General features: G+C 40.6%; 1 protein-coding gene and 1 long non-coding RNA gene across 6 annotated transcripts in view; one reads left to right on the forward strand and one right to left on the reverse strand.

The window, feature by feature from the left end:
* The window catches only part of LOC109388473 (uncharacterized), a 94,373-nt gene extending 91,654 nt beyond the window's left edge, over window positions 1–2,719 (forward strand). The window contains exon 4 of the long non-coding RNA XR_002125220.1: window positions 2,637–2,719. This is a non-coding gene — a long non-coding RNA (uncharacterized LOC109388473). The remainder of the gene's footprint in view (window positions 1–2,636) is intronic.
* Window positions 2,720–4,091: 1,372 nt separating this feature from the next.
* On the reverse strand, window positions 4,092–27,398 carry SERTM1 (serine rich and transmembrane domain containing 1). Of its 5 annotated transcripts, none has more exons than XM_019653188.1 (2): window positions 25,989–27,378; window positions 4,092–4,616 (listed from the first exon to the last, which is right to left on the reverse strand). In XM_019653188.1, exon 2 carries the CDS (start codon window positions 4,429–4,431, stop codon window positions 4,108–4,110), a length of 324 nt encoding a protein of 107 aa, XP_019508733.1. In that variant the 5' UTR covers window positions 4,432–4,616; window positions 25,989–27,378; the 3' UTR covers window positions 4,092–4,107. The 5 variants fall into 5 exon arrangements, with proteins under 5 accessions (XP_019508733.1, XP_019508735.1, XP_019508734.1 ...); XM_019653190.1 differs by lacking the exon at window positions 25,989–27,378 and adding an exon at window positions 25,567–25,950; XM_019653189.1 differs by lacking the exon at window positions 25,989–27,378 and adding an exon at window positions 25,215–25,559.

Genomic DNA, 27,398 nt, shown 5'->3' on the forward strand with positions numbered 1-27,398 from the left:
GAGAGAGAGAGAGAGAGAGAGAGAGAGAGAGAGAGAGAGAGAGAGGTGAATGTGTGGTGAAAGGCGTGGAGGAGGGAGGGAGTTGTGTGGTAACAGACATCTAAGCTAAGGCCGTTTCCATGGCTAGAAGATGAACAGATATTTGTAGCAGGGAAAACAACTCTCCACCCACTCTCTTACCCCACCCAGGGTGGATCTGAATAGGACTTTTTGTCCACCTCTAGTCTATTTTCTACAAAGCAGCTCATCTTTCTTCAACATAAATTCAATTATTAAACTTCTCTGCTTAAAATCCTTCAATCCAGTCCCACCTTACTCATAGTAAAACCCAAACTATGACTCTAACCTACAAGGCCTTATATAATCTTCTCCTGCCACCTCTTCAGCTTCACCTCTGCCTGCAGCACTGACTCTCCTGCTCACACAGCCAAGACCCATCCTTGTCACAGGGCCTTTGCACATGTTAACCCTTTCCAACATGCATCAGTACTTACATATGATTGTGTCAAAAGAGCCCTCTTGGACCACCATATGTTAAGTGAATTCCCTCGTTTATCCATTTCACCATTTTATTCTCTTCAAAGTGCTAATTGCAGCTGTAATCATACAATCATACACCTTATTTGTTCATTTGTTTTCATGGGTATCTTCTTCACCGAGCTGTAAGCTTCATGAGGGCAGGAACTATATCTGTTCACTATATCTAGTGACAAGGGACTTATTTACTTAATAAATGCTTGATTATAATAATGTCCCCTTACAGTTTTCAGGGTGGCACATGCCCTACCTCAGAATGGACCTGACCTAAGATAAAGAAAAGCAGTCAGTACTTGTGATGGTTTGATGAGGCCTCTGCATAGTCAGATGTGAGCACAGGGGTCATTGAGCTCTGTTGCAATAAAAAGGTTTACTAAGGATTGTCTCTTATGAAACGTAGATGTTTAGGCATGGTTTTGAAGTAGAGGGGTGAACCAGGGGGACAACAGTGCTGTGTCCGCCTGCCATTGGAGGTCATGGTTCTCTTGAGATAAGTGGACTTTGAAAATCGAGGGGTGATCTTTGAATATCGAGGGGTTTTGTTCATGTTGTGTTTTCTGCTGATTTTGTTCCTGTTGTTTGTGTAGAAGAGAGTGTATGCTTGTGAGTTTGTGTGTATGTAAATGTGTGCACACACATGTGGGATTGTAAGAGCAGCCTACCCACTGGATAACCAGGAAGAAAGGGATGCACAATTGTCGTCTCACGAATGGAGAGACTCTGAAGAGAACTGGTCCTGGGGCTCTTTCACTGCAGCCTTCCCCCCACAACCCACCCAAAGTCACCCCTTCCACCTGCACCCTTGGGCCATTCCATCCTGAAAAACTCAGGCTCTGAGAAATGTGGGACTGAAGGCTTGGGTCCGTTGTGTGTTGTACTCATTGAGACAGATCCCAGAGGACTTTCTAAAGGAAAGTGGGACCTGCCATTGGTTTCAAGTGGGAGTCTCTCTGATGGGGAAAGGCAGACCTCAGGCAGGGCAGCAAGACTGGAAACTGGCATTGCTTCTGACAATGTTGCATTTTCCAAGCATCTAGGTGATTCTTCTGATCAGGGAAGTGTGGGACTCACTGCCCCAGAGGGAGGCGACCCTTAGAGGGGAGGGAGAGGCTGACATTTGGGCCATGCATTACTGACCCTGCTTCAGAGAGGACATGCAGAAAGAGTGATGGAAAAACCTCCGTAAGAGATGCTGAAAACAAAAGAAGAACCAGGCTTTCAATGGGCTCTACTTCTTTATTTATACACCAGTCTTCTAACCTTTCTGAATTTCTTACACAACACAAATTCATCTCAAGTTGTACAATCTGTTATCCTAGCAAGTTTGTAATGACAAACCCTATTTTATGTCTTTGACTGTTGCTCCCAATTCTTCTACTTAACCTTGAGAGCAAGAACCATCATGGAGGGGGTGTGCTGCATATATATATATATATTTTAGTTTTACTTTCAAAAGTCTTTATATCTCTTCCAGAAGGAGGGTATAAAGTTACCTCTTAGAACAGATAATACTCAGATTGTCCTGGTGTGTGGCAAACTTGTTCCTTTATTTTTAAAACTCATTTCATCCATGTCCTTTCTTCTTCAGTAACGAAAATAGCACACTATTAATGAAAGAGCAAAAGTGATAATATAGGTGCCTCTGTAATCCTGTTTCGTTTTCACACAACTTTTAATTGGGAGTATGTGAATATATTATGTATATATATTCTGAAAATGTGTTGCATGTGTACACACACACACACACACACACTCACACACACACACACATTCAGAGAAGGCTGATAATGATCTAAAATAGCAGTTTTTCTAGTCCAGCATTTACAATACATAACAACACTCCAACACACTGCAGTGTTTTAAATGGCAGCAGAGGTAAAATCTTCACTAATTATACATTTTAGGGCAGTGAATGCCTGCAGCTCTTACAGTGTTTGGGGACATTTTTGATACAGAAATAGTTCAATGTGGTCTGATTTAAGTGTGACTTATGGATTAAGGAAAAGAAACCTGATCATCATCACTGGTTGTCATCTCCTTTAGCATTTTAGAATGACAAAGCTAAACCCTGTAAAAATGAACTCTTTACCCCATTCCAGTTACCGTCAGTTGCACCATCAGTCCCGAAGGTATGTCGGAGCTCCACACTTAAGACCAGCAAGTGTTCTGAACAAGAGGATCGGTTGCCATGGGAGGTAAGGGCCATGTTGACGCACTGGGATCCGTAGGCTGAACAAGTTCAGTGTTTATTCTTCTTAAAATTAAATTAAAATTATTACTTGTGAGAAGCTGTAGTTTGCTTGCTTTGTTTTGTTTTTAGGGGCAGCTTGGTTTCCTCCACACTCCATGTGTGTGCGTACGTGTGTGGCTCCAGTCAAGGCCGAAGCCCCCTAGTGCATACGTGCGTGGCCGACCAGTATGGCAGCTCCTAGGCTCCCTAAGCTCCCAGAAGCTACACCACTTGAGTCTCTATACTTTTTAAATACAAACCCATGTCTTGGACTCCAGATGCAGAGTATTATGTTAACATACAACAATTATCAGAGACATTCATGGAGCATATAATAACATGGATATTAGCAATGTGGTCTCTAAGTTTTGCAACCTAATGAGAGTGAACAAACATCTGACATCTCAGAGCATTAATATAATTCTGCACTGAGATTATAAAGACTATGAAACTGAATAAAGGAACATACACGACTGCAGTTATTACTCTATAGGGCACAACTAAATGAATATTTTCCATATGCTTAATTCTCACTGATGGAAATTATAGGCATAGAATAAAAACTTCTCGGCGTCTCTTCTGGTACTTCTCTTAGTAATAGTAACAGCAATTACCACAAAAAATTCCACAACTCTAAGGCATTATTACTATAACACAAGTAGAAAAAAACCTCAAGAGGAAGAATTACATTACAAACTGCATAATTAAAAGTTAAACTCTTCTAAAACTTTTCCCAATACAACTTAATTCATCAATAAATGTGATTCTCATTTGTCAACGTGAAATTCAATACAACATTTTGCATATTTTTGCCTCCAATTTTAGGAATGTTATACATTAAATCTATGTTATACAATGTTATACATTGACTCTTTTTTAAAATTTGGTGTTTCCGCTTTATCTTTTAAATATGGAAAATGCCTTCTAAAGAGCTCAGACTTAACTTTGCCAGTTTCTGCTGGCTCCAGTTCACAGTTTTGTAAAAGAAAAGGCAGAGTCCATATGCAGCACCCACTCTGAGGCCCTCAGGTGACTCTGCCTCATGTCCAACAGAGTGGAACGAACTGATCCACCTTGGAGAAGCCACGTCCCGGACTCGTCAAGTGGTTTGTGTGAAATTCTATACATGCGTTTTGCATGCATTTCTGTCATCATCAGCTTCTACATTCACAAATGAAAAACATCATGAATGAAAAAAGAAATCATGGGTGAAGGAGATGTGTCTAACTGGTTGACAGAAACTAAAGGGTCATTTCTCTCATGAGGCAACTGTTTCTTGTGACATTTCCCGTAAGGGAAAACCTCAGCTGCTGCAGCACTGAAGGATTCTTCCATTTTCATCACGTTGAAAGATTTGAAAAACTGGACCTTTGAGAAGAAATACTACAGACTTCCAAATTAGTGAAGGAACTCCCAGCATCACTTGGATACTCTGGGTAGGAGGAACTGGAGGAGATGATGTTTTTGAGCCTCTGGAGGGCAACAATTAAAAGCAGAAGCAGAAATGCTAAAAGGCTGAGGAATATGGACACATAGATGTAGACATTTGACAGGTGGCCTGAGGATGGGTCCACCGATGTGGACAGGGATGTGGGAAATAGCTCAAGGAAAGTTCCATTTTCCACATTTCCTGAAAAAACAGATGAAGAATCAGGTTCAGACATCTTTATAAGGGTCCAAGAATGAACGAGTATATTACAAGTCAAAGTTTCACACAGGAATTAAAAAGGACAGAATCAGCATTTTTTTTTCATGATAGCTTCAGCAAAAATTTCAGGCAGTTTAATCAGTCCAAAAAAGCTTCTTGGTTTTCAAAAAAAGGTAGCAGGGGATCAGGTGTCCACTGATGCTGCAAAAACAAAAACAAAAAAAACAAAGCAACTGAGTGAGTCATTTAGAACATATTACATTTAAATCTAATTGTCAGTCTTCACTTAAGGAAGGCTTAATTATAACACCTACGAAGGAGGGAAAAGAATAAAATAATTTCCCCAGGAACAATGTTTGTGTCTTTACAGTACAAATGACCATATAAAAATTAACTTTTTGGGCCGGCCGAGTGGCTCAGTTGGTTAAGAGCTCGCTCAAGAGTTTGAGCTCTGAGCAACAGCGGTTCGAGTCCCGGCCCAAGCTGAGCAGCCGCTGAGCTGCCAACAGGTGGCAGGATGGCTCAGCTAAAAAACAAACAAACAAAAAAATTAACTTTTTATTTTAACTCAATAGTATCCTAGGTTCCAGGTTTCTCCAAGGAACTAAAGATAAGATTAAAAGGAAAATACATTTCTGATGTGCTCCATCTGCTGCGATTTCAACAGATGCTTCAATTGGTGCTCTGAGAATAGGACCCAAAAAGTTAGTTCCAAACCTCCCTCCTCCAGAAAATTAACTTTGCACATTTCTTCAGCCCACTAGCACAATGCGACCAGTATTTGCCTGTAGTCAATTTTGGAGAATCACAGCTCATGTAACTTTGCTTTTTGCTGAATGTTTATGATAAGGTAGGTAGATAGATAGACATGAGCAGGAGAAATTTAGCCCCGGTTAGAAAGCCCCTTGCTGCAGCTCCTACCTGGGTCAAGACCCCTGGCAGCTGCCCAGGAGGACTCCAGGCTCACACATACTTCTAAATCAAAGAGATGTGTTGTTAGAAGTCAGAGAAGGGGTAACACATCCTGTTGTCAGGATCATCAGTACCTCAGGAGCCCAACAGGATTCCAGGTTTCACACACCCCTAAGGGGTGTGTTTATTCATCCCTCCAAATCAAATGGATGTGTTTACCCATGCCCCTAAATCAAAGGGGTGTGTTTACATATGTCCCTAAATCAAAGAAATGTATTGCTAAGAGAAGACATCCTGGTTATCAGGAGTGAAGAAGCCCAGAGCTGGCTTACCTTCTAATTTGATCTGTTACTTTTGTCAAATTAATGGGTATCTTTCTCAGTTTCCTTAGCTAGATCTATTAATATGAGGTTTTACCAGAACATCTGGAATATTTCTACCGATTCATTTTTCAATATTTCTACCTAGTTTTCTTTCCTATACTGTACATCGTGCTGCCTCTGAGACCATTTTCCCTAAAGACGAACATTTACGTGCTGGAAAAAAAGTGTCGCCAAATCAATATAACACTTGGAATTCTGCTGTGATTCTCTTTCTTTTTAAAGGATTGTTAGAAGCTGGTAGCATTGCAATGAAATTAAAATCATCAGGTAAAACCTAATGTGAGGAGTAGAAATCAAATTATTTCATGAAGTACACACTAAGGCACTGCTTGTGGCCTACTCAGATGGGCTCACGAAGATCATTAGCCTGAGGTACCCCTAACAGGGACAGCCCTCTCAGAAGTGTCCCCTCCATTCCAGGGAGCATTAGTGCCACACTCAGCTGGGGCCACAGCTGCCAGGGTCAGCCTCTCAAAGAATCAGCCTCTTAATTAGATTAGGAGAGCGGAAGGGAAAGGCAAGTTTACATATGAGTATCATTTTCCTGTCGTTTTGGTAGTAAGAATTTTGCATCCTCTTTTTCTAGCACGGGCAAAGAAAAAAGGAAGGGATGATGCATTTTGTGTTTCTCGCATACAAATTACTTTGTAAAGCAGGTAGGGCAGGAATTATTATTCCCATTTTGCAGATGAGGACACTGAGCTGCACAGACATTGCGATTTACTCAGGGTCCACAGCTGGGCAGTGACAGAGAAGTGACTAGAACACATGCCTGAATTGTGTTCTTAGTTTTCTCAACTCTGGTTGAGAAAAATTACGAGACTTGAGTAAGTAGTTCCTATCTGCCATTTACTTTGGACAAGCTAACAGTTTAGTCTTGATATTTCAGTTTTACCATTGATATGGGCCAAGTGAGTAGCCCCTCTCCCACTGAAAAAGTTTGATTTTAAGTTTTCTTTTCCTTCAAGTTTCCTTTTTCCCAGGTTTTTTAAATCTCCTACCCCCTACTTTAGATAAATGCCCTGAAATGTGTGATTCATACTTGTTGATTGTAATCATTCCAAACCTGTTCCAGGCCCAGCTCCTGGGCAATTGACATTATCTGAGTGGCCAGTTGAATGGCCGCAGGCTCTATAACAGCTGACGGATTTTCCATCATGTACAAATTTATTAAAGAAAATCTATTTTTCCTCATTCAGGGGCCTTGGGAATACAGATGATAACCCTGCTGGATTACCAGTCCCAACCAAAGAAGTTCAGGAGACCTCCCCTCTTCGCTCAAAGCTTCCCCTTCTCACTATAATCTACCCCTATGAAGAAATATGGGTACAAAATACCCGACTGGATTAGACCAGTCACCCACACCTGTGCAGTAAAGATCACAGATGACCTTCATTTCACCTGGGCCTCATTATACCATCATTATAATATCATACATATGCCTGGAAGTTCATTAATATCATTATATAACAGACTGAACTCTGGGAAGGAACATGCGCAGTCTAAAAAGATGAGGTAATAGCCTCTTGTCAATCACAGGTGTCAAGCAAGTGATCCCACACCCAGACAGGAACAGCCCAGTCTAGAGAAAAAAAAGGATAAAAACTCCAAGTCCTGACCAGTCAAGGTCTTTTGAGCTCCTTCTTTAGCTCAGCCAGTTCCAAACTCTTTGAAGTGTACTTTTTCTTCTAATAAACTGCTCTTCCACTACTTGACCGTGATATCTTGTTCAATTTTTTGCTCAAGAAGCCAAGAACCTGGACACCGCGCCGAGGAGGGCCCGTTCTCCGGTCATACCATTTGTAAAATGATACTCATATTTCCTACCTCTCCAGGAGGTCCTGAGTTGAGATGTGATAACATGTCCGTAATCATACTTAGAAAATTGTAAAAGACAATCCCAAGTAAAGTACTAGTAGACAGTTCTTTCTGAGTGCCTACGGAGACCAGAGGAACTTCCAAGTCTCCGCGAGTCCTACAGCTCTGACATGTGCATAGAGTCAGCTGCAATTGGCTGACTTTTCTAAGGCCACATTCAATACCCAAATCTGTATCTTTTTCTGGGGCTGGGCTAGAAGCACAGGTGATGTCACTGGAGCATCAGCCACTCAGCGGCAGAGCTCACAGCTGGCTACCAGACCGCTTGTTAAAACAAAGGTATCTTTATATAGTGTAAATGTTCCAAGGGTACCTACACATCCCGAAAATTGCCTTCTTTCACACAAAAAGCCTACTGTGCACCTGATATCTACAGGACAGTTTACAGGAAATGAGACTAAGAAGATTTGGGGAAAGCATCTGATCTTCCAAGGAAGAATGGTACAAATGAACAAATGAAACCTTATGTCTTTATATGACATTTCACAGTTCAATGTCTTTTCCTTTAAAAAACACCCTCCATATTTCAGATTTAATATCATTTCCAAAATGCTTCTTCATTTAATACGACAGATACACACATTTTGTTTCACTGTTCTGCTCCAAAATAGAGTATATGCACTGTGAGAGATTATTTTAATTTGATGACATTGGTTCTTTTCTCATTGAAGTTTTAAAAATGGACAAATCTTTCTCTCTGGTGAATGTTTTGACAGTCTATGTATAATGCTCAGGACCAACCGAATTGTACATGGTTAGACATTGTGACAGTGTGAGTGAGGCTGCAGGTGGCACTGTGGACATGAACTCAAACAAGTGTGTTTTAAGATGATGCTTCTTGGTCTCCTAAACACTGTTCGTTTCTTTTCTTTAAAGAAGACAGAGCCTTCATCTTAAATGCATAGCCTTGACCTGTCTCCTGGCAGCGCCAGCGGACTCTCATTTCACCTGAAGGCACGTGGGGATTGTGATACTTTCACTCTGAGCGATTCTCAGAAAGGATAATGAGACAGCTGGATCACAATACCATAAATGGAGATCTGTGGAAATATGTTTTGGTTCATGGTCAGCCAGCTTTCCCTTTGTCTCTTAGAATCAGAAACTGTGCTGGGGAGAAGTCGACAAAAGGCAGTCACCTACGGAAGCCAGGAAGAATGGACTTGTAATCTCACCATGAGCCCAGTGGGGTGGGGAGATGGAGGGACAGCACAGAAAGGCAGACCTGTGGGGTCTCTGGTTCCATATCACTCAGCACCATGCTTCACGTGACTCCTCTGAAAGAATGGAAGCATGCTTTCTTGTGGGGTGATTATGAGAATTATAAAGTTTTGGAAGAAAAAAAACCACTCTGAACTGTACCTTCATGCCCAGTAAAAGGAAAAACAGCTGACAGGCCCTTATCTCTAAATCCTTTCACAGAAGCATCCCAAGCGCCCTGCGGCCAGCCTGTGGTGGGACCTGAGCCAAGGTCTCCACTTCTGCAATAGATGGTGTGTTGAACTAAGCCTACAGTCAGCCTCAGAGCTAGCACAGCAATTTCTGAGTTTCTGACCCCTAATCAAACACATTTCTGTGTGACTAACAACTATTTGAAAGGTTTTTTTGTTGTTGTTGTGGAAAACTGGGACAAGCTGCTTTTTTCCTTGGCAGACATTATTTACAGACTACCCTAGCTGTGATGATGTGGAATCATTTTATCAAGCCCTGCTGTGTCAATCATTCTCCAAAAGGTGGTCCTCCCTAAACGATTAGTAACAATTTGATAAAGTGTTAAGAAGACACAGTAAAATGTTTTTCCAGTCAACAAATGTAAAATTTGATATTATAATGTAATGAACAGTTTTAGATGATATATTGGATCTGTCCCTGTAGAATACATAGAAACTACCATTTCCAGAATCTAGAAGAGACCTTATCACATCTGAGCAAAGCCGTTTTAGTTCTACTCAGAAAATAGCATGTTTTATATAAGACCTCAAGCCATTCCTTTACAATTTGCATGATTATCTTCTCCCTTAATGTGTTCTCTTTGCCTAATGGCCTTAGGGCCCTGCTAGATAAACTAAGGTTAGCACAGACAATACACAGTTCCCACCCAATCTTCTCTAAATGTAAATCTTCACTTGCAAATACCTTCAGGCTCCCAATAAATCAAGTTTATTATCTTACCTGCCGTGCTATCCTTATTTAAAGCTGCTTCAGCCCTCCATATATTTGCCTATTCAAGAACTGCTTTTACTTAACAAAACAATGCTTTGGGAAAATAGAATTTTGTGTGAAAACAAGTAGAATCTCATTAAGATTCCTTGTATCAGCCCAATAAAAAACCAAAATTAAGTAAGGAAATAAACTGAGTCCATCTGCTCTCAAATAATGAATTAGAGGACCATCTTCTGAGAAGAAATGTGGAGAGGTGGAGATTCTGAATAATGCACTGGAATTCATGGACCTGGACTAGATGATGTAAGGCCAAAAATTTAAATTAACAGTCCACTTTACCCACTGTTCAAATGAATGATCAGAAAATATAATCAGAGCTTTTTCATAGTACATGAAAATTAAAGAAATGACAAAGTAACACCTTGGCCTCCGTGATTTATTTTAAAATCAATTTCTTAGGGAAGGTCATTAGGTTGCTTTGGATTCAGTCCAATCTCCGCCATCTGTAACTCAGTGAGGACTTTTGTCTGCCTAAATTAGCCTCAGGCCCAACAAAATATTTCCTCAGAAAAAAGAAATTATACTCAGAATATTTTTATGTTAGATAAATTATTTTGTCCTAATTCTTTAAAAATTAGTTACCTATACAAGACATAATTCACAAAATATTCAGAATACCGTTCTTGATCTATAAAACAGTGCAGATTGAGTGAAGTTAAAAAAAAAATACAAGAATGCACTTCAAAAGTGGATAGGAACATAACCGTTTTGCTCATCTGTCTTGTATAGCCTCACAAGTAATTATAGATATGAGTCCCCTTGCATTTATTTGGCACTGTTTTCCTGGAGAAATCAAAGTAGTGTATTATTCCTAATGAATTTTTGTTATATTTATATTCCATGTGAAGATTTTATGCCCAAATCTCTGCCTTAGTAAGAATAATTATTTTTAAATGATATTCCCTTGGAATAAGATAGTTTAAATGGGTAATTTTCCAGATAAAAAGGTGAAATATGAAACCACTTCCAGGAAGAGCATTTTCATGATTTTTTACTGGTGCTCAGAAAAGACCCAGGAGGGCTCTGTCCTGTACTTTGGAGATACTGGACCCATCCTGGCTAACATAATTAGCCTAGATCAAAATGAGAAAAGTAGCAACTTGAAGGTTTGAAGGAAGCCTGAACTGATGAAGAACAATGAAAGCCACTTTTAGGGTGCAGGAGAAAAGGTCATTGGCTCAACACTTGATTTAAAAAAAAAACAAATAGCCAGAGAAGTAATGACTTGAACATCATAGACAAGTGTGAAATGAATCAGTGGATGAAAGAAGGTAAGAAGCAAGACTGGCCTTTCAAGATGTCACAGCATTTTTAATGAGGGCGTTTAGGTTCAATTTTCTCCCTCCACTCAGCTCTGATCTTTTCCAATATTTTAGAAGTGTATTAAGAAAAACATCTTTAATTCTTAGAGTAGCCAGAATTGCTTAGATCATAGGTTAGTATACAAAACAGCTTGCTTATTTTTAATGAGATTAGACATGTTTTAAAAAATGCTCATTAAACCATGCTCTGGTAGAAGAATGGAATGGTCTTTTTTTTCTATTGTCTCTCATTCTGTCTCTACAGTTAAAATAATTTGTATCTAGCATATATATATATATATATATAATTTCTTTTTAATATATATAATTTTTTTTTTTGTCCAATCAGGAAATGCTCAAAGCAGTCTCCTTATAGAGTATGATATTTGGAAAGATTTTGTTCTTGTAAACTTAATTTTGTGACTGTCATAAGTCTTTTTTTTTTTTTTTAACCTTTACAGGAAAACAACGAGGTGTCCCCAGTCGACTATCTCAGGCTTCAGGGGCCTTTGGGTGCTTCTAAAACTGCTCTGAGGGAACAGGGCGGAGCCTGGAAATTTGGTTTCTCTATAATCACCTGATGAAGTCCACTTTAAATTTAAGTAGATTGATTCCTCAGAAGTAGGTACCATGGGCCACTGATGCCACTCAGTATAAGAGGAAAATTGTATCACTCCCTACCAATGCCACTCTTTGTTTGTTTGTTTGTTTCTACTGATATCTCCATCTTTAAGTATATATATTCCTCCATTCATGGCTTATTGTCATCATTGGTCCCTCTTTCTCTCCATTCCTCATTCCATTTTCTTCCATCTCCCACAGGCATCAAAGCTAATGGGTTTAATGAGGACCTCTCTGTTTGTGCATGTTTCTGTAAATACCTATTGTTGTTTTGTATTTTGTACATTTTCTTGTAAATTTTCATCTGTCTCATAAAATTTCAACTTATAAGAATGGGGATATGGTAAATATTTCATTCACTCTGTACATTAAACACCAAACTTCATTTCTACCTAAAATATCCTGATAATTGAAGTATACAAAAGAGAGAAATATAAATTATCAGTTGTATCCAATTCTCTATTTTTGCACAAAAGACTAATCACCATTCTCTATCCATAAAATCACATGTACAGGTACACAATTTGAAAAAAAGTGGTGACATAGGTTGTCTGAAAAGAACTTCAGTATCAGCAAATTAATTATGCAAGTCACTATATCTCTATGGACAACTATAGTCATGTATTTGTTTAAACTAAGATGCTTTATATCCTGTTCATGAAAAATAGATTGGAATATGACAAGTATGTATAAGTGTGAAAAGTTTTGCATTTCTCAGCAGGGACTCAAGCTCAGGGAGACTTCCACATGATGACATTTTTAATCAAGGCATAGCATTTACTTGAATTAATGAACCATCCTCCCTCAGAATACAAGTACAAATAGAACCTTAGTTGATTACACAGTGTGTAAATTGCTCATCCCTTCTGGATATTAGCCCAGTATTTAGCATAACATATACATAAGAATTTTGCTAAATCAGTTCTTTCATTCTTCTAGTCCTCTATGGCTGACAGTCAAAGTATGATGATGCTTTTCACAGTAAAATGGGTATTTAAAAAGAATAATGCCTAGTAATTGGCAGTTTAGGCAGGCTAAGTTTTGGATACATCAAGTTTTGACCATTTTATATTATTTATTAGTCAGCTAAATACTCAGGAAAAAAAGCAGGATGCAGATTTCAAGATTTATCCCCTGTTGCAATGCAAGATCCTTGGATCAGTTAAATGAAAAAAATAGCTTTGTCATAAATGATATTATTAGGACAACTGGGAAATTTGAATATAGACTGCACATTAGATAATTGTATTATATCAATATTGTTTCCTAAGTGTAATATAGGAGAATGTTTTTGATATTAGGACGTGCATGTTGAAGTTTATAGTCATAAAGTATCATAATATCAGCAACTAACTCTTAAATAGTTCAGCCAAAAGGAAAAAAAAAAAGTACAGCAGTTCCCCCCTTATCCTCACGGGATACGTTCCAAGACCTTTAGTGGATGCCTGGAACTGCAGATAGCAGCAAACAATGTATATTATATATACAATGGTTTTTCCTATGCATACATACCTTTTTACTTAAAGGAAGTACTTTATGGCTTCCCTTCGGCATCACTGCTCTTGTACTTTGGGGTCATTACTAAGTAAAATAAGGGTTATTTAATCACAAGTACTGCAATAACCAAGACAGCTAGCTACAAGGTGACTAACAGGAAAGGAGTGTGTATAGCGTGCAGATGCTGGACAAAGGGGTCATTCACATCCCAGGTGGGAAAAAGCAGGAAGGTACGAGATTTCATCATGCTACTCAGAATGGTGTGCAATTTAAAACTTAAATGAATTATTTATTTCTGGAATTTTTCATTTACTATTTTCAGACTGTGGTTAACTATGGGTAACTGAAACCATGGAAAGCGAAACTGCAGATGAGGGGGGGACTATTGTACACACACACACATACACATACAAAAAGAAAGATAAGTGTGTCAACACCAAACTTAAAAGCAAATGTGTCAAAATGTTTACAATTGGTTAGTCTTGTTAAAGGCTATATAGCTGTCCATTGTTATTATTCTTACAACTTTTCAGTAGGTTTGGAATTTCTCAACATACAAGATTTATAGATTTATCCCCAAGGATATTAGACAATATGGTTGGTATACTATGCAGTCAACAAGCCAAAATGTTAGAAGCTTCTAAAGAAGTACAAGGATGGAAGCACGATTTGTTAATGGGCACTGGACAAAAAACGTTTAAATATTTGCTGCCATCATCAGCTCATGATGCTGGGTACCAGAGGTGAAGCATCAGAGGACGAGTTAGAGGAAGTTGAATATGCCCCGGAAACTGGATCCACGGTGGTGGGAGATGCTGCCCGAAGACCTCATTCAGGACTGCACTCCTGCCACCACCCGCTGGTCTGACTCTCCCTCTGGACCTCTAGAATCATGGAGTCCAGTGATGTTCATTTCATATCATCAGTCACCTTCAGAGGCAGCCAAGGACAACACTCCTGCAGCTTAAACATCCAGTCAAAGGTAAGGGCTTTAGAGGCATCTTGAGTCAACAGAATTGTTTTCTTTCTTTCTGCTTTTTATTATTATTATTATTTATTTTTTATTTTACTTTATTGGAAACAGCCATGGTCATTGGTTACACATTGCTTTCATATTACCATGGCATAGTTAACTCTTTTAGGGAGGGCGCAGCTCACAATGGCCCATGTGGGGATTGAACCGGCAACCTTGGTGTTATCAGCACCCACACTCTAACAAACTGAGCTAACCAGCCACCCCTCTTTCTTTCTGGTTTTAAATTGAGGTTTAATTGACATATAACATTATATTAGTTTCAGGTTAAATAGGTTCTGATACCAATTCCAATGTTAGGGGGCAGTTCTCCACACCAAGTAATTCTTGGGACACCAGCTGGGTGTCCTATGATTCGACTCAGTTCTGACACTATCTATCTGGAGAGATCATCAGATTCCACACATTAAGGGCTCAGTCCTACAAGACGGTCCCCCACCACCCAATTCAGACACCAGTCAAAAGCCCAGGTCAGAGGTTCCTGAACCCCCTCCTTGGGTTAGAAAATTTGCTAGCGTGGCTTACATAACTCAGAGAAACATGTTATGAAAAGGTATAACTTACGAACAGCCACATGGACAAGATACATAAGGATAGGGCGTGGAAGCTTCCGTGCCCTCCCCAAGTGTGACACCAACCCAGGGATCTCTCAGAACTCTGTCCTTTGGGGTTTTTGTGGAGGCTTCATTACATAGTCATAATTAATGAAACCACTCGTCATTAGAGATTGATTCAACCTCCAGGCCCTCTCTCCTCCCTTGAGGTCCCGAGGTGGGACTGAAAGTTCCAATCCTCTGATCACAAGGTTGGTTCCCCTGGCAACCAGTCCCCATTCTTAGGTGGTCCAAAACTCACCTCATTAACATAACAAAAGATACTTTTATGGCTTTCATTATAGTTCTAGGGTTTTAAGAGCTCTGTGCCAGAAATAAGGACAAAACCAAATATACTGGGGGTGCCAAAAAAATGTATACACATGACTTGTATTCATCTTTTGTTATTGGTATACATTGAGTATTACAATGTTAATACAGTTTTTTCCTTTCTTAAAATGTGTATTCATTTTTGGGGGCACCCTCTGTATATTTCTTATTATGAATCACAGTACCACACAGGTGTACAACATAATGATTTAATATTTGTATATATTGCAAAATGATTACCATAATAAGTCTAGTTAACATTCATCACCACATCATTACCTTTTTTTTTTCTTGTGATGGGAACTTTTCAGAACTACTCTCTTGGCAACTTTGAAACACATAATACAGTATTATTAACTATAGTTACCATGCTATACCTTACATCCCCAGGACTTGTTTATTTTATATATAACTGAAAGTTTGTACCTTTTGACTACCTTCACCCATTTCTTAATCTCCCCTCTCCCCCACCTCTGGCAACCAACCATCTGTTCTCTGTATCTATGAGTTGGGGGCTTTTGTTTATTTTTTGGTTGTTTTTTAGATTCCACATGTAAGTGAGATCTGTCTGACTTATGCCACATAGCATAATGCCCTCAGGTCCCAGACAGAGTAGTTTTCTAATGAGGACTAACAAATAAATGGACTCCTGGGAAGTTTACCGAGAGCCCACTACAGCCAGTGAGGCCACAGGTTCCACACAAGGACGGTAGGAACAACAGCAGCAAATAAGCTACGCACAGTGGGAGACTTTATTTAGGCAGCACATGTCAAATAAACTTCAAATAGCAAGTTCTGCAGATCAAAGAACTCACATTTCTGACAACTCTTAAACCTGCAATCACCTCCCAGGTTACCCTCCTTTGGGTGAGTCCTCTAGGTGGCAAGGGGCCAAAACTGACCACAGGAACTCTCTTACAGTCCAGGGTCATTATCTTTTGAAATAGAGGCCAATAAATAATTTAGAAATTGAATATAGTTATTGCAAAATGCAGCTGCTAATGAAAAACTAGGGAGTGTTGGTATTAATAGTGCTTTTTGCCAGCCATCACCAAGTGTTTGACTGAGGACATAGGCAGGTACCTTGAAATGATGAGTACCAGATGAGTCAGATTTAGACAGCGGTTCCGTAAAACATCAATCCTACATGGAGACAAAGTGCTCTCCCCTGGCTCTCAAGTTACTCGTTTACCATGATCTCCAGGTACACCAGGAAGGGCAGCAGACGGGAAAAGAGAAAGCTGTGTCCTTCATCAGGAAAGCAGGCTCCTGTGTGGGATTTTCCCTTGTCCTGCTAATCCTGGGTGTGAACCAAGCAGCAGAGACTGCCTTCTCCCCCTTCCACTTCCCCTCCCCCTCCCCCTTCTCTCTCTCTCTCTCTCTCTCTCTCTCTCTCTCTCTCTCTCTCTCTCTCTCTCTCAGCACAGTGAACTCAGAAATCTGGCTAACAAAAAGGATGTCTACATGTTCCCTGTAACATGGAACAAAATGATATGGCAGGCTATTAAGTGTGGGAGGAAATCAAGTCCTCGGCAGCCTGTTGTCATTTGAGATAATGAATCAAGACCAGAATCTGTCAGAAGCAATATGGAAGCCATAAACAAGTGTAGGCTCAAATTCTCCCAGAATGTATTTTGACTTAAAAATGCAAGGAGGTGAAACTGAAAAATAATGAGGAATTATTTGTAGAAAAAAAGCTACCACACTGGCGACCTATATGATAGTTATACATTCTTTTAAAAATATAAAAGTAAATATGGTTTAATTCAAGGAAATCATGAATATCTTATATATAAGATTTAACTGACCTTGACTTTGCCCTTTATCAAGGCCAAGCTTGTCACCCTACCCTCTAGGTTGTACGCTCTGTGTTTTTTATTCAATTGTAGAAACAGCCTTGGTCAGAAATGCATGTTCAATTTCTCACTGCTTTTATATCTAGTCTTAGTTCTCTTTTATTTCAATGATGTGGGCTGGGATGTAGGGAGCACACCATACCAGAAGAGTGGTGGGAAGCAGAGGGGTGGGCAGGAGGGTGGTGGGAGTATCCCCAAGTCATTGTGGAATGGGAATATGTCTTCAGAACTCGATAGGCAGGGGAGGCAGACCCAGGATGCGTGTGGAGGAGAAAGAACGTCCAGCAAACCAGTATGGGGAAACAACAACATGAATGATGGCAGCCAATATTTATTCAATAAAAGTACATACTGGTTCTGTATGTGTGTTTGTGTAGGTGTGTGGGCATGGCATATGTGTACAAGTATTTTCTCTAATCTTCACAGCTCTTTAAGGTAGTTATTATTATCCCTCACTTTTCTTTAACAGATGAGAAAATTAAAGTTCAGAGAATTTAAAAGTTTACCCAAGTTAGAGGCAGGGCTGGAATTCAAATCTCTATCCCTTTGTCTCCAAATTCTATGTTCCTATATTCCTTTTCTCCGGGGAGGCTTAGGGTAAAAGAGGGATAATTTCAAGTCTTGCAGTCGTTAGTGCTGTTCATGTGTTTCTGCTGTTCCTTCCTCTTGCTAGTATGTTGTAGGGAGTGCATGTTCCCACCCCCTCTGAATTTAGAGTGGCCATATGACTTGTTTGGGCCAATGAAATGCGGGGGAAGTGGCATGTGTCACTTCTGGGTAAAACATGCAGGACCCGGTGTGAGATTTGCCATATCCCTTCCCTCCACTGGAGGAACTGTGTAAGCACGGGGCAGCTTTGTCATCCAGTTCCTGGGTGACCATGGTAAATGCCTTCACCCCTTGCTGGCCTTATTAATACTTAGTGTGAACAATGAATGAACTTGTGTTGTTTTAAACCACAGAGATTTCTTGTTTATTTGTTATTGTAGCATAACCTACCTCTACTGACTGACATACGATATTATATATACTATGATAGCAGAGGTTATGATGGGTATTCAAGACATTGACTGTAATGAAGTCAAATTCTGAGTGTAACTAAGCATTGTGTGAATTATATATCTAATATGTTAAAACCCCTTATAGCACTGATGAGAACGAAGGTTGTATGGGATGTTTTGGTTAGCTTTAATTTCATACAAGAGTGGGATTTAAAGGTGTGAGAGTTGGCTACTGGTACAGTGAAAGCATATTCCCTAACAAGCTGGAGCATGATGAGGTGCTGCTATATAGGGACAGTCCTGACCAGCTGTCACTTAAACATGCACACATGGTTCCAAATGAGAATAGATGAGCGCTAATAAAGGTATTAAAACTAACTTATGACCCTAATGGAAAAGACAACTCATTACACGAGTAATAGGACAGTGGTATTGCCTTTGGTAAAGAAGGCCTTTGGTATAGACTCTGGTGTATCTATTATTCATTCAATAAATACTTGTAATTATATATCATGAACAGGAAGGTGATCAAATATTATTATATGTATTAATCTAATGCATATATAATTTTTATAGTGACCATCTTCAGTAAGAGATCTAAAATACTATCTGTCTTATATGTCCCTTATTATCTGGCTACATACTGCATTTCCAGTCTCCTTTTGCCCATTGTTCCTAAGATTGGTGTTCCAAGCATATCAAACTGTTCTCAATTTCCCAAAGTTTAAAAAAATACTTATGTTTAATCTTTATGTTTGTACATGTCTTCTCCCAAACTCTACCCCAAATCCAACTTGTTCATTCTTCAAGACTACTCATGCCATCCATTCTGTCCCATCTAATTATTCACTCACAATATAAATTCCCATCTACTTTCTCTATACACATTTTTGGCTTCTTCCTCTGCATTCTCATGATAAATTGTATAACTTTATACACTAACATTTCTCACATTTTTATTATATTTGTTTACTTGTTAGTCTGCTTTGATAGACTGTGAACTCCAAGAATAGAGGACTAATATTTCACTTATCTTTATATCCATGAACCAGCACAGTGTTTGGTATAAAGATGTTCAATAAGTATTTGTTGGATGGTTCCCTGAATGAAAGAGTATAAGAATGAAGAAACTTATAAGAATGAAGAAACTTGAAGCTTCTTGGAGAGGCAGTCCATATTTGTTCTATTTTTAGATGAATGAAAATATTTATTGAATGAATGAATGAATGAATGATCTTGTATAAAATTGTTTCGATTACTCAAAGTGTAACTGCTCAATAGTAAAGAATATTAAGGAACAATCCCTAAGTTTTATAAATATTTTAGTTATGGCAATAAAATTGATAGTTCCAGATTCCAGAGCAAACTCAGATCATACTTTTTATCAAGCAATTGTCTTTCAACAATATTCAACTAAGATTTTATTTAGTTAAGTGTCTACTGGGATGATTGAGAAAAGGATGGAGGAATATGCTATAAACATTGAAATATATTGCTGTGAACATAGCACATAGCTGAGGGATTGTAACAAATGTATTTTGAAGAGCACAATAAAACTCAAAAGAGTTTATCATAGTGAGTCAACGAAGATCTGACTGAATGTGAAATAGATGCATTGTTTTTAATTTAAAGTGTTAAGCTAAACTTCATAATAATCCCACCATTTGAAAATTACCAAGTACCCTTGTAATTACAACCCTTAGCACTATGCTCATCTGTGGAGATAAAAAAGAGTCAAGGACAATGCCTGCTTCCTGATCATTGTAGGGAAAGGCTATTATAATTTACTACATTCCGGAACATCCTATACCATGGTACCCTGTGAGTCACTCTATCTCAAGATTAAACCCACCCTCCTCTCCAAATAAACAAAAGAAAACAAACAAACAAAAAACCAACACCAAAATTCAATGGAAAATCAGCACTGAAAGAGAAATGTTTACATTTGTATAAAATTTTCAATTTAACTACAAAGGTCCACATTGGAGAACAATGCTACTCCAAGTAGCCACTTGGCTTTCATAGGCATATGTGCTTATGAGTCTTTGTGGAAGGAGAAACTTGCAAAGCACTGCTTCCTTCTTCATCAAGAAGGTCTTGCTATAAAAAAAGAGCTAAACTAAAAAGTGTGCTGAGTACCTTTTTGATTTATACTCTAGCTCAAGTTCCATATCTCATGGCAAATGAGTAATTAACAATTCAAGGGCTGGCACTGGTGCATGGACCAGACTTTGAATGGCACTTTATCTAGATCTTAGCCATGGTGATGTTAGCAGTGATAGCCTAAGCAGTATTGTGCTAGGAAACTAACCCAGACCTCAGCTTCTTAGAGAAATAGGAGAAATGAAAACACCTGGGCACAAAAGAAGCAAATATTTTCTCTTCTCATTCATTATGGAACTAGCTGAAAACATCTATGGTGTATCTCTTCTATTTCTTCTTTCCTCACAGTCTCTCTCAATATTAACTTTCCTTTGTAAAAAACAAATCAAACAATACAAAAAAATAAAAACAACAACAAAACAAAAACATTTTTCATAGAACTGGGGAGTTGGAAGTCCTTAAAAATCAGGAAACTGAGGTCTCCGAAAGTTAAGTAAATCTTGAAAGTCATTGTGTATACTCCTTTTGGAAAAGAGTGGCAGAAGGAGACAGCTGGCGACAGAAACCACTAACTGGGAGTGCAGGACCCCTTTTCCAACTCCAAATCCACTCTATACTCAGAGCTGAGCTGGGTGGCCAACAAGAGGATATCAGATGAAAAACAAGTCATTCAGCTTCTTTTGTTATCCAGAGGTTAATTCACTATATGGATCAAAATATGTACCATGCAGAGTTTAACAGACACATTTGAGGCCAAAACTGAGAGGGATAATAAAGAGATAAAGGGACAGAATGAAGGATCTTAGAAGCTCATTCGGTTGAACCAGAACAACTTTGTTGGTAAGGAGTCTTTCTGAAGGTCTAAAAATTCCATCAATCAACATCCCACTGTCAATCTTAAAAGCACAGTTGTCCTTAATCTAGCGCTTGACTCATGGAAATGGAGGTCAACAAGCTCAACAAGAACTTTCTCATGAGGAATTGTTAGAATGACAGGTTGCCAAAACATATGAAGGGCATGAAGAAGGGTATTGGCAAATACATATATATTTTTTGACCTGGGTTCCATTTACATGGGTGTGTTCAAATTGAACACATAAATCATAAAATATACTTATGATTGTGTACTTTTCTATATGAATGTTAAACAGCAATAAAAGCCTTTTTTTTAAGGGCAAAAGATCCTGTGGGTAATGTCTACCACTTGTTGAATGAAGTATTTGAGTGCTTCCCTTTTCACTCAAAAAAAAAATGGCATTATAGGCTAACAATGTAAGTAATGAATTCTGAGAATTTATCCCATGGGAAAAAAATCAGGCAAGTTGAAAATATGTACGCACAAAGTTGTATTCTGTAGCTAAACATTGGAGCTACCAAGATGTCCATGAGTCAAGGACTGATTAAATAACTGATGAAAGAGTCATACAAGGAGGGTTCTGATGTAGTAAAAAGAGGCGTATTTTCTAACATGGAGAGATGCTGGGCATGTTTGGCTAAGTAAAATGTAAGCTTCAGAACTCAGCGTAGTATAATTCCATTTCTGTAAAACAACGACTACTAGCGCTGCTACTACTACTATGCATGCATACACAATTTTAGAGGCATGCAAAAGCAAAACAAAATAGAACAAAACAAAACCAAGTTAAACTAAACTAAACAAGGGGTCATGCACCAAGCTGCTAACATATGTTTTTGTGGGTGATATTATGGGAATGTTCATAGTCTATTTTGTGCATGTCTATATTTGAATTTTGATACAAAGAACATGTATTATTTTATAATCAGACAAAAAATAAAGGTATTTTCATTAATAGAGATAAAATTTATTTATAGCATATGCAGTGAAAATGCAACTGGTTTCTTTTTTTAATTAAAAAAAATTTTTTTTTTAATTGGGAAACTGTGTTTTTCCAGGACCCATCAGCTCCAAGTCAAGTAGTTGTTTCAATCTAGTTTCAACCTAGTGAAGGGCACATCTCAGCTGCCCATGTGGGGATCGAAACAGAAACCTTGGTGTAATGAGCACTGCACTCTAACCAATTGAGCAACGAGCCACCCCACAACTGCTTTTTAAGCTTAGAACTCTTCCTTTGCCTCCTTCCCCCCTTCCCTCCTTTTTCTGTGCTGCATATACTTAATGCAATATTTTGAAATGGTTCATTCATATGCACCTTTTCTTTCAAAGTTTAAGACTCTCAGGCTGAGGCCAGAAAGTCAATCTGCCCAATAGGCTTAACTGCACAATGTATTTTACGAGATGCTGTGAATGTTCTGGTTAAGAAATGACAAGAGTGGCCCTCTCTTGCTGTCATCCTGGTCCCAGGAGAAGTGAAAGTGAGTAAGAACCAAACCAGTTTAATTGGCAACAGTTGCTAGATTACCAGGCACTTCTAATCAGTACCAGGCTCCAATGGCAAATTAATCCAAAAAGCTGCTATTTTGGCTTCCCCTGGGGAGCAAGTCTATAGATTGAATGTTCCCTGAATAAAATGCCTTAGTGTCTTACCTGTGTGGTTTAAGTCATCTTCCTGTCTTTCTACATTTGAAAGAAGTTCTTACAGCCACCTATTTTGTTGTTTCCCATCAAAAATTGTATTCAGGTTTATTATCTTAAGATAGCACTTTTAACAACTATTACAGGCTTACAATTTCCAGACCCTTTCACTATTGTCTATAATAATCTCAGCATCAACCATCAAGCCCATAATACAAATTGTAAATCTGGACCAACTGATTTCCAATCTTAATATAACTTAATAGATAAAAATTTAAAAGGTAGGAACTCAGGAAATACTAATGACAGTCCATCCTGTTCCTGACCTAAGTTTAGAACTTTGAAATATTGGCACTATTTTGGCTGGTTTGTGCCATTTCATGCTTAGAGATACTGTTAAATTATGTATGGCTACTTTACTCAGAATCTCCATTTTGTTGTTGTTCTTACCAAAACTTAGTATAGACTAAACAATGGCTATTTCCTGGTTCGAATTGTGAACATAAGCAAGTCTATAAAAATTAAGCCTGTGATGCTTTATATTAACATAGTAATGTAATAATACTCCACACATATCTATTTGAAGAAAATGGCATTTTTCTGTCCGGGAGTGCTAGGAGCCAGGCAAGCGACCGGGACCTACACAGAGTCTGATGTCAAGGGACTTTTAGAAATGTATTTTTCTAGGTTATTAAATTACTATTTAAAAAACCCAAAAGAGCAAAACACAAAAATTAGTCCCTAAGTTCACTTTCTGCTTCTCCATAATAACTAGTTACATGTATAAAAATGCTTACATAAACTCTACAAAGTTAAAAAAAAAATCAGGTATTAAAATACAAGTTCAGGAAGCAGGGTAAGTCCAGAGAGGAAGGGACATTATCAAATGGGCTGAAAGTTGATCTGGAATAGAGGCAAAAATCAGAGGATTTTGCTTGTGATGGGCTCATTTTTCATTCTTAGAATAAACACATGACTGCAAGTTTAGTTAATGATTAGTATGATTAATCATTCTCACCAATCAGCTCTGTCATCCTTCATCTGCCCTCATTAAAAAAGAAAAAAAAAAGGAACTCGAGAAACCTGTAAATAAACCCTCTGATGGAGCTGATGCCACAGGACATCACGCCATTACTTAGTTCTTAACCCTTAACAAGCCTGTGCACACCATCCAATAAATTCTGCTGAACTGAACTAACTCACCGCGGGGAGAACGGAAAAAATATCATCTTACGCGAGCTTTCTTTAATGAGAACCACAATGTGTTGAGCTCTTCAAAGCACTTTGCCTTACGTAGAGAAATCAAATATACTACATAAATACGGCAAATAAATAATAAGCCTCAAACACAAAACACAGAAATGGAATATCCCACCCGTTTTGGGGAACTCAGTATTCCCCAAGTAGTTCTGGCGTTGTCACATGGTTCCCCATCCTTACAATGCCCAGCATTTGAAGGTGACTAGGACATGCCCTGTGAGAGGGGTGTCAGTGCTACTCGATGCAAGGCAGTCTCACTAACACACACTTCAGAAAGCCACTGGCAGTAAGCGTTAGCTACCTGCTGAGTATAAAGTGTACATGTGTGATGGTAGGGGTGGGAGACAAGACATCACCATACTTAGCAAGAAGAGGCATTTTTGTCACAAATACAGAGAGTGCCAAAAAAACGTATACACATTTTAAGAAAGGGGAAAACTATTAAAATTGTAATACTCAATATATACAGATAACAAACGATGAATACAAGTCACGTTTGACTTCTGCAATTACAAGAGGTGCTCAAAGTGGTTACCATCAGCATCCAGACACTTCTGATTACAGTGAACTGCTGCTTGAGCAACGTTGACCAAAGTGTCCACTTGTATACATTTTTTATTTTTGGCTCCCCTGGTATATTTAAGAACCTCTAGGAGCTGGATAACAAATAAGCTAAAACAGACTAGTTGCATAATTTAAGCTAATTAAGTATTATCTTTCCTTTTTTTAAGGAGGGTGCATTGGGATGCAAGACTGCATTAAAAGGTAAACCTTTGAAGAAAAGAGTATCACTTAGCTTGCCTCTCTTCCTGTTGATAGGCTGCTGCCTGACAATAAATCTGGAAACTCTAAAGTGCCAAGTACCGGAAGACAAACATCTTGGGGAGTGGTCCCGCGGATGGGCTTGGGACAGACGTAACAGCTGCAGAGTTCTGGCCCTTTGCACCTGCAGTGTGGACCCAACCAAACGCTACGGTTTTGAGATGTCCAGAGCCCTCGGATCCCATTATCCACCACAAAGAACCACGTAAGTAAGTACTTACCCACTTTAGCAGTACATTTTCCGAAGGAAATTGAACGGGCAGAGGAAATCAAGGACGCTAACAAAGAGACCCTATCTCTGCAGTCTGACACCAAAACCCAAGCCCGGCGGGCCCCAGGCATCTGGCGCCGCAAAGCGCGTAAGTACAGATGCAAACCTGGTCTTCAACAAGACGTTTCTGTGAATGAATGGGTCCTTCTGCAACCCCGAGAAGGGCATATCACACATCTCCCTCCTAAATCAGAACTCCAACAATTTGTCCACCATCTACGCACCTCGACCGGAAACGCAGGATATTCCAGCGTCTCATCAGACCCGGGAATAGGGGAAGGAAGGTGGTGCGGTTTCCCACCAGGTTTTCCGGGAACTCGGGAAGCCACCGCTGGCGCTCAAGTCTCAGCGATCGGAGCCCAATTGTTTAGCTCCAGGTAAAACTTCCTCGGATTAGGAGCCACCGAAAACAGGTGAAGAGACTCACGCGAGCACCGTAAGGTGTAAAGCAGACAGTGCGCGTGGCGAGTCCCCAGGAAGGGACCGATGGCCCTGGAAATCCAGATAGACGTAAAACAAACACAAGAATGACCGCACACACCACAAAGGGAAAAAACAGAATGCACCGAGAAGCACCTGCAAAGTGTAGAACTGTCTACGCTTGCACGGAGAAATCAGTCTGTGCAGCGGCGGACGCGAGGGCAGGTCTTCCCGATTCCCTATGTCCGGGACGGAAGCGGGTCATTCTGGGGCCAAGGGCATTGCGCAGCCCCGCGAAGTCATCCCGAGAATCGGGAGAGCTCGGCGGCGGAGGCTGCTGGGGTCCGTAAGGACGCCGGCCCGCCGCAAAGGCGATTGATGAGTGTCCAGGAACTGGAGAGTCTGGGAGGCGACTCCAGAGGGAGCGGAGCCTCCGGGACCCGAGGCCGCCCCAGGCGAGGAATCAGGGCGCCCCCAGGAGAAGGCGAGCCCACCTTCAGCGCTCCACGCCCCGCGCGTCCCCGGCTCCTTACTCCTCTGCCTCCGCTCGCGAGCAGTGTCGGGAGCCCCTCACTAACCTGCTGGTCGGGACGCGCCGACTTCCCCCGGCCTCTCTGAGCTCCACGCGGTTGCCCCTTGTCTCGGCGATCGGAGCCCGCGAAGCCGTCCGCAGGAATGTGGGGCTCGCGGCAGGGGCGCACGAGCAGCTGGGGCGCACACGCTGCAGCCGGCACGGCGGGAGTGAGCGCGGGGCCGCCTAGTCCGCGGGACAGCGCGTCTTCCCTCCGCCCCTCCCGCCCGCACAACCAATGGAGGCGAGGTGGGCCCACTCCCCGCCGCCCCCCAGCCGCTGCTCCGGCGGACGCCTGGCGCTAGGACTGCAGCCCCGCTCCGGCGAGGGAGGAGCTTGCGCCAACATTGGAAAATCCTGGGGGACGAGGAGGCGTTTGCGCGGGGAGCCCCATCTGGGGAAGGCAGGTGTGCTGCTCCTAACTTTTGTGTGTAGCGGGGTAGGATGGGAGAGTGCAGTTTCTTTGGGGCCTCAGGGATCTCTCTCTGCAGACGAAAACATCTACTTTCTGCCAAGTTTCTTCCTCGCTTACATCTTGTCGGAGTCCCGCGCAGGGCCCACTCCAAACCGCGAGCCCGGTGCATCACAGCGAGCCCTGCTCTGAGCCGCGTGGCGGCACCGCCCCATTCCATGAAGAGCTTCGCCTCAGGCGTCTCTCTTCTTCAGCGCCTTCTTTCTTCTCTGAACCCTCTGCCAGATCATCACAGGAGTTGAACGAGATCGCAGCTGCTGTCACTGCTTGGGAGACAGGCAATCATACAAGGCTATAATGGGTGACGGACTTAGACATTCATAGATCTTCAAAGAAGTCTGGAAGGGGAGCCTTTCACTGATAGGACTAACTTCCGTTACCAGTCAGCCCTGTGACCTTCACCCAGCGACTCTGGATTCCTGGTTTTCAGTTGGAAAGTGAGAGGCTTGGATCATTTGATGTCTGAAGTCTCTTCCACTCTGACATTCACCAATCCCGTTCGTTGTCTCTCTGGCCTATGTGGCTGCGACGGGCTGAGCCCAGATGAGGTGTTGGTATGGGCACCCTTTCCCCCAGCCACTGCTCCGCCCTGCCCTGAAGCATTCAGCCTGAAACCGCCCAGCTGTGGCCAGGAAAGTAAATCATGCACATCAACGTAGAAGGATGCTGCCCTAATCTCAGTGACCATTACATTTGCACAAATAGTGCCACCTACCCCCTCCTGAAATCATGTTAGTTGTGCCCATGTTCAGTGGTTCTCCAGGTGAAGACACATGGGAGCATCTGGCTTAACTCTGAGACCCCCTTGGTAAGTGAGCAAAGGCTCTCTCTCTCCCCCTTCCTCCTCCAGAGGACTTGTGGGTGTGTTTTAATCTTACCCATATGAATCTTTCTGTGTCTGATCTAAAATGCAGGTGGAACGAGATGAATTGTCAAGAGGGCAGA

This window comes from Hipposideros armiger, unplaced genomic scaffold (genome assembly GCF_001890085.2).
Source record: "Hipposideros armiger isolate ML-2016 unplaced genomic scaffold, ASM189008v1 scaffold_198, whole genome shotgun sequence".
Lineage (NCBI taxonomy): Eukaryota > Metazoa > Chordata > Mammalia > Chiroptera > Hipposideridae > Hipposideros > Hipposideros armiger.

Excerpts from the sequence above, each read along its gene's own strand:
- SERTM1 (XM_019653187.1), bottom strand. The coding sequence starts at position 26,613 with ATGGAATGGGGCGGTGCCGCCACGCGGCTCAGAGCAGGGCTCGCTGTG.